General features: G+C 30.2%; 1 protein-coding gene across 1 annotated transcript; it reads right to left on the bottom strand.

The window, feature by feature from the left end:
* Positions 1 to 1,295: 1,295 nt before the first annotated feature.
* On the bottom strand, positions 1,296 to 3,669 carry LOC139841349 (uncharacterized). Its single transcript, XM_071831571.1, has 5 exons — positions 3,293 to 3,669; positions 2,968 to 3,111; positions 2,167 to 2,450; positions 1,732 to 2,064; positions 1,296 to 1,315 (listed from the first exon to the last, which is right to left on the bottom strand). The coding sequence occupies exons 1-5, from the start codon at positions 3,667 to 3,669 to the stop codon at positions 1,296 to 1,298; spliced, it is 1,158 nt and encodes a 385-aa protein (XP_071687672.1).
* Positions 3,670 to 8,587: the final 4,918 nt, after the last annotated feature.

The following is an 8,587-nucleotide window of genomic DNA, read 5'->3' as shown; positions in this document are numbered from 1 at the left end:
TAAAATAAAAGTAATGAAAATTATACCCTTGAAGCTTGTTTGTAAAAAGAATTGTCGCATACGGGACTCGAACCCAAGACCCCTCGCTACACCGCATCAACACTTAACCACCTAGGCTATCGCCTATTATCTGTTTTAAAGGGACCTTTTTATTTATTTAACCCGTTTTTCCTGTTAATCCTATTTCTCCTTCTTCTTCACAACATAATCCGACCGAAATCAAATAATTCGCATCAATCAGTTTATGACTTGGATTAAAATGTTAATTTGATCAAAACAGCCTGTAAAGGTAATTTTAAATTGACAGACACGAATTAAAACACATAAAACAATAGCTGGTTCGTGAAAAAAAAAACAAAAATATAAACTCAAATTCAAAACTTGATTTTAAAACGTTTTTAGATCCAGGTTTCTTCATGAAATAGATCCTAAATCCCTTATATAATCTTTCTGGACTGTTAATTGATCTTGAAACAATAACATGATTTCGAATTTTTGTAAAAACCCGAATGTTTAACTCTTGAAACTCGACCTTTAACTCAGAAATCCACACTCGATATAATAAATTGGGATTTATGATTTTGCAGAAAGTTCGAGTATTTAGTTCCTAACAGAACTGCATTTACACTTTTCGAATTTTTATTCGAAATTGTGGTTTTGCAATTTAAGTTTCAAAACAGAGGGGTGCGTTCTTGCTTCCTGATCTGTTCTGGTTTTTAATTCCGAAAATTACAGCTTTTCTTACATATTGGACTGAAGTGGGTTTATAAACGATCACATGTCATTTGCAAATTGTTAAATAAGTTTAACATCTAATCTATTTATCGACAAAAAAAAAAGAAAAAAAAAATTCACGGGTCAACAGGAAGTAACAAGGAAAGAAACAAAAAAATAGAAAAATCTGTTAATGAGCTGTCTCCAATTTCATGTAATTACAATTCTTTATACATTTTATTAAAATTTAAATAATAATTATAAATGAAGTGTGTTAATAAATAAAAATACTGATAATATAATTATAATATTACTAATTAAAATAAAATACTAATTACAATAAATACAGAATTAATAATAATATAAATGATAAAACAATTAATAATATCCATAAAAGTAATACTTATACTTATAATGATAATATGGTACTAGTTTTTGATATTAATAATAATACTATAATAACTTATATTCATAGATTTCATATATTACTAACACTAGTATTTATCTTAATATTGAAAGTAATAATAACTTTATTATGATAACTATATCTATATTAGGATCTTATATTTTAATATTACACATTATTGTTTTGGTAATATATCTATACATTACACAATAAGTTAACGTAAGTATTAAATTTTACATATTTTAAGATATACCTATATTAATAATTATATATATAGAATCATATATTTATATATATATAGATTCTTTTTAAATTACAACTCAATTATTTATATCCTATTTTATTTATTAAATTCTTGTACTTTATATTATATTTTTTTATTATGTTCAATAATCATATGTACTTATATCTATATATATACATACATATTTAATTACAAACAGTTGTTCGTGAATCGTCAAGAATGGTCAAAAGGTAATTGATTAGCCGAATATAGATTTCAAACTTTCTAGACTCAAAATTACAGATTTTGCTTATCGTGTCGGAAACATATAAAGATTGAGGTTTAAATTTGGTCGGAAATTTCCGGGTCGTTACAGTTGGTCCCTTACCTTTTGATTTCTTCCCACTTGTTATAGCTTCATTAGGCATCTTTCTTTTCTTCTCGAAGTTAACACCATCATTCCCCTCACCTCCACACCTTCTCTTGTTATGTCCATATTTTCCACATTTGCCACACTTAACTGTTTTGCCCTTCCTTATTAATTTTCCACTGTTATCAATCGGATCTTTCTCATCCATTGCTATATTCTTACTATTCTTTGGTCTACCAGCAGACTTCACAACCTTTGGTGGAAACAAAGTGTTAGGGACATTTGAATTAGTCCATAGTGACCTCCCATTCACTGGATTAATGGTAAAACCATAAGCCTGCTTCCAAGTATCTAGCCAGTAAACACGATGCACCTAACTCTCAATAAATCCAACCGGTTCAGAGTTCTTTCTCATGTTCTAGATTGCTGCCACAACATACTTGCATGTCATACTTGTGATTTCCCATTTCCTACAACCACAAGATCTCTCCTCTAAGTCAACTACGACCTGGTTATTATGAGGTCCATTCACTTGATACTTGTTACCACTACTCCACAAAACAGTGCATTTGTGGGCTTCTTTCATTATTAAGTCAAAGAGTTTTGTAGCAGTTGGTGTTAGAGGTCCATCTGACTTCGAAGCATGTGTCACAACTTTTGCAATCCTCTTCATTAGGTACTCCGTAATATACTCAAGTGCAGTAATAATTGGCTTATCTCGAGCATCACATAACCACCTATTTAAGACTTCACACATGTTATTAAGTAAAACATCACTTACTGCTCAACCTGAACAATGACTCCTAGCCCAATTTTGAGGTAGAATATCAGATAGCCATTTGTAACATGCTTCATCAAGCTTTATTAGTTTTAACATGGCCTTTTCAAATTCTGGAACAGTAGTTGCTGTAGCACAATTCCATAAATGGTTCTTTTAAGCAACACCACGCCATGTATTTTTCATATTCTCATGAATATGTCTAAGACAGAAACGATGTTCAGCACAAGGATAGACTTTTGCAAGTGCAGGTAGAAATCCCTATAATAAACATGTAAACCCTTAAAAATTAATAAGCATTAAATAACTAAGAAGTTGCAAACATGTAAAAATTAATAAGCATTAAATAATGCAACATGTACAAATTAATAGCCGTTAAATAACTAATAAGCAATCATACCTTATGCCTATCACTAATGAATGTGAAGTTTGACCTAGTATCCAGCTCCAAGTCCATACCCAAACATTTTTAAAACAAAATCCATGAAGATGAGTTCTCTTGTTCAACAATAGCATAAGCTAATGGGTAAAGTCCATTATTGCACTCCAGACCAACAGCAGTCAACATTTGACCAGTTGCAGGTTGTTTCATAAATGCTCCATCAACACCAAGTAATTCCCTTCCAATAGCTTTAAACCCTTATATCAATGCTCCCAAACAGATGTTAACCCTTTTAAAAACATTTGTGTTTGACGCTAATTTTCCTGGTTCAGTCTGAATCCTAACATTTGTACCTGTGTTGCACCTTATAAGTTCTTCAAGCTAATCTCTCAGATCTACATATTATTCAGTATAATCACCTTTCAATAACTTTTTTTACCCTGTCTAGTGCTCTAAAGGCTTTCATCCTTGAAATGTTGAGTTCAAAAGTTAATTCTAAATGATGGTGGATAGCCTTGGTAGGAATCTTTGGATTGACTGTAACTTGATCAAGTATTTGTTTTGAGAGGAATGTGAAAGTACAATTTTTGTTAACCCTAGCTGGTAAACAATTGTGTTTATTATGATATGTTTTCACCTTCCATGTTTGAGCACCTTCAAACTTTGAAATATGAACCACCCATTTACAGTCAACCTTCTTTTCTTTTCTTGGCTTTTTCTCTTTCACATGTGGTAGCTCATGCGCATTGAAAGCTTCTTTGTTTTTTATTTCTTTTTTTTGTCTTTTTTGCTTCATAGACCTACATATGCTAGAACTCCCTTCTGTAGGCTTTTACCTGTTACAACTGCCCATGTACTCAGAATCTTTATGCACATTAAAATTGAAGTCTTGCATATCCACATCAACATCGACAATTTTGTTTACATCATCTTCAATAAAGTCATCATCATCATCATCATTATCATCATCATCATCATCATCATCATCATCATCATCATCTTCACTACCTCCATTATCAACAATATCATCTTCATTACCTCCTTCTTTATCAACAAAATCACTGAACAAGTCATCATCATCTTCACTACCTTCTTGCATATCAACACCTTCACTAACTATTTGTATATCATTTAACACACCATCATTAGCTGCACTACATCCTTGTATGTCATGTAACACACCACGATTAGCTTGAGTCACATCTTTAACAGTACTAGGTTGACTAGACTCATATTCTAACACAAGATTCCTTACAATATGAGGATTTGTAAGCTGTTTACCCTTTTGTTTATCCTTTAGTTTATCCTTTAGTTTATCCTTTTGTACTACTCCATCAACAATCTCCTCTATCACAACCACATGCTTACTCATTGGACTCATGGAAGAGTAAACTTTACTTTTATAATGCTCAGTATACATACATATTTGTTTGTTTTCAGCCACATACTTGCTTAAGTTGAGTACATCTTGGTCACTACCAAAATCTTGTAGACCATAATTCAAATTAGTTCCAGGTTTAAGAAAATGAAATAAAATCAAACTTCTTCCATCATACCCTAATTTCTCAATTAGTTCATTCATCTCAATTGCAGACCACCTATCAATATCAATTAGGTAAATATAACTAACTTTACCATTTTCGTATCTCCTACCAGGTTTGTCTGTAAAGGAACCACCGTGATGAAGCCTTAACGAAAACATTTTATCATACTCACCTGTAAAACATAATAAAAATTAAAAATTCGTCATCTGATATGCATTTATATGTTTTTAGGCAGATTTATAATAAGTAAGAAATATGCATTTTGACTTACTGTAAACATGGTTGAAATCGTCATCAGTGTAAGGCTGGTAATCTCTTCTAATCCTGTACCGTTAACTCTCCATTGACAGACGAAGTTATGGTTTCGAATGGAGCATATGAACGCTTTATTTGGTAGTGTTTGAAATTAAAAAGGCTAAAGGATCAAAAGAAATATATGTAGGGAAAAGGAGTGGAGAAAAAGGACACTTTTACCCCTCACATGATTTGCGCATGATATGATTTAACGTTATAATTAGATGTACGTGTGAGCCAGGGAATATTTCAGATATGTTTAAATACCACAATTACGAAGAACATAAAAAAACCCACAAGGACGGTCTCAGAAACTTGGATCAAACCACAGGGACGATTTCAGTAACTTTTTCCTAAATCAAGTTTGAATTGGTTTCTACTAATAAGATAGGCCTGCGCGATACGGACAACTAGGGTTGCATATTCATATTTAACGCAGCGAAATATTTTTACATAATTAAAAACGCGTTGATGCGGGCGTGTTTGGATACACGTGGTTAGTACCTAATGGTCTGCGCGTTTTTAACGCCTGGAAAACAACGTAAAAAAGGATCGATATGATGTAGTTAGTTTGGGCTACTTATTTTTTTTTTTGTGTGTGTATATATATATATATATATATATATATATATATATATAGCGTTTTAATCAAGTGGGAAACACTTTTTTAGGGGGAAATAATTTTTTTTCGTTTTTTTTGAATTTTTTTTTCAAGCATTATGATCACATGAAAATATGAATATTTAAAAAAGAGACATTGTGATAAATGTTATTATTTTGGCGGGAAAACGCTCGAAGTAATAAATGATAACATTAAATGCATTGAATGTTTTGCTTCTGTGTTTTTTAAGGGGTTAGAAATTAGGGTTTAGTAATTAGGGTTTAGAAATTATGGGATTAAAAATTAGAGTTTAGCTATTAGGGTTTAGAAATTTGGGTTTTGGGTTTAGAATTTAGGGTTTAGGGTTCAGAAATTAGGGTTTAGATTGAATTTTAAACACAAACGGTTTAGATTTTAGGGTTTAGGTTTAGGGTTTTGGGTTTAGGGACTAAACTCAAAACACTAAACCCTATACTTAATCGGGCTAAATTTTGAAAAAACACTTCACACAAGATGAAAATAAAATGATGCAAATAAACTCCAATTAAAACCTTACTCATGATGAATGTTATCATTTATTTCTTCGAGCGATTTCCCGATAAAAAAATAACATTGGTCACAAAGTGTCTTTTTTAAATGTTCATATTTTCATGTGATCTTAATGTTTGAAAAAAAATTTAAAAAAAAACAAAAAAATATTATTCCCCTTACTTCCCCCCAAAAGTACTTCTCTCTTGATGATGACCATATATATATATAGGGGCAGGATCAATGGGGAAGTAACCAAGCGGGGGGAAGCAAATTTTTTTTTTTTTTCGCTTTTTTAGAATTTTTTTTTCAGGCATCAAGATCACACAAAAATATGAACATTTAGAAAAGACACTTCGTGATGAGTGTTATTATTTAGGCGGAAAAACGATCGGCAAAAATAACATTCAAGATAATATTGTTCGTGAAGAATGTTAATGTTTTTTTTTCTTCATGGTTTGTGAAGTAAAATTTAGCACGATTTAGAGTTTAGGGTTTAGGGTTTGGTGTTTTGGGTTTATTCCACAAACTCAAAACACCAAACACCAAACCCTAAACCCTAAACCCTAAACTCTAAACCATTCGTGTTAAAACTCAATCCAAATCCTAAATCTAAACCCTAAATCTAAACCCTAAACCCTAAATTTCTAAACCCTAATATCTAAACCCTATAAACCCTAATATATAAACCCTAATATCTAAAACCTCAACATACGCTCAAAAAATACGATAATTGTTATATATTAGTTCTTCGAGCGTTTTCCCGCCAAAATAAAAACATTTATCACAAAGTGTCTTTATTAAATGTTCATATTTTCATCCAATCTATAATGTTCGTGAACAAAGTTTTTTCAAAAAAAAAAAAAATATATTTTGCTTCCCCCCGCTTCCCCCCGATTGGTTACTTCCCTCTTGATCCTACCACTATATATATATATATATATATATATATATATATATATATATATATATATATATATATATATATATATATATATCCCGAAATGTTTAGCGTTTTTAAAAAAATGTCAGTTTCGCGTATAATTAGTTACATTTTGTTCGTAAAATTATTTCGAGTTGAACAGTGGTGTTGGAAAAGTTTTACTCGTGGCGAACGGGAAGATACGGCCCGTTAAAAATTTGGGTGGAGTTTGTTTAAAGTTTTTTAAAAAGTTAATAATTTTACATATTAGACCTCTGAAGAAGTTGAAGATTGAATCATAATTAAAGGGGGCAGTTTTGTAAATTTGTTGTTGCTTGTCGTTTGAGAAACTTGAGATGTCAAAAACGACATATTTCTCCATCTCTTTTGTAAATATTCATTTTTAAAGAAAATTTTATTATTATAATTGTAATTATTATATTATTATTATTATTATTATTATTATTATTATTATTATTATTATTATTATTATTCAAATATGAGTTATTTTTACGAGATTAATTACGTTACATATGTATGCAAAATAAATGTTTCAATAAAAGGTTGTCATGTATGCTTTTATAACAAAGAAAAATAGTAATTGTGAAAAAAATTAGAAGAAGGTGGTGGGAGGATATATGTAATTCATTTATTCTGACCAAATTAAGTATATCAATATGTTTGTAAAAAGAACGACAAATTTTTTAGTCCGAATCTTTGGTTTCACGGTTCATTAAACTAACTGACTTTAGTATTTATATTCACTTAATGCCTAAAACATATTATTAAACTGTTTCGTTTAAACAAACCTGTGATTTTACGGGTTATTTCACTAGTGTGTGTGTGTGTATATATATATATATATATATATATATATATATATATATATATATATATATATATATATATATATATATATATATATATATATATATATATATATATATATATAGATGTGTGTGTGTATGTGTATGTGTGTGAAAATGAACACCATTATCCTACTCGATAGACAGAGTGTTATATATTAACTTATCTAAGCAATAGAAAAAATAAAGATATAAAGTTGAAAAATCTTTAAGGAATAAGGTAAACCTTACGGAATGAGATTTACATTCATAAATCACATATAATTATTATTTTTTTGAAAAGCAAAGTAAGATATTATTAATTCACGAAGAATTTACAAAAGCGGAAATATCACCCGAATGTCACACGAGAATACATACAAATATAACTAAGGGTGGTTGCAATGTTAGCAACCCCCTCAAAAACACGAAATGATTAAGAACTAAGGAAAATGCTTGAATTATTCAACCAACTAAGTCAATCGATCTTCTTTTTCTTGGATGTATGCGAAATTCACTCGAAACTCTTGGTTTGAATCTCATTTAGAGCTACTGGGGTATTCCACGATTTACCGCGAAATACCATATTGTTCCGATTTTTCCAAATGAAATAGACGCAAACCCATTCGATAGCTTACCGAATCTTTGACCCGAACGAGGACATTTGAGATGGAGCATTGCCTTGAAGAATTTCATTGAAACTCAATAAAGATCCTGAAATTCCACCAATCAAAAACACGAGACCACAATAATCACATCTAATTATGTATCACCTGTTTATTTAATCATTTTAAGTTTATTCATATGTTTAAGATCTAAATATTTTTGTCCAAACAATATACATACATACAAATAACTTCTACTTGTTTCTTTTAAAATAAACTCTAACCTTAAATTTTCCTTAATTATAAGTTTTCTATACTTAAACTATAAGCTAGTTTTATTAAAACACCTAATATTTTAATGTAGCTTCGTACATT

Source organism: Rutidosis leptorrhynchoides, chromosome 4, assembly GCF_046630445.1.
Source record: "Rutidosis leptorrhynchoides isolate AG116_Rl617_1_P2 chromosome 4, CSIRO_AGI_Rlap_v1, whole genome shotgun sequence".
In the NCBI taxonomy this organism is placed as follows: domain Eukaryota; kingdom Viridiplantae; phylum Streptophyta; class Magnoliopsida; order Asterales; family Asteraceae; genus Rutidosis; species Rutidosis leptorrhynchoides.
Note: the sequence above shows the minus strand (reverse complement) of the source record. Positions and strands in the feature narration are given on the sequence as shown.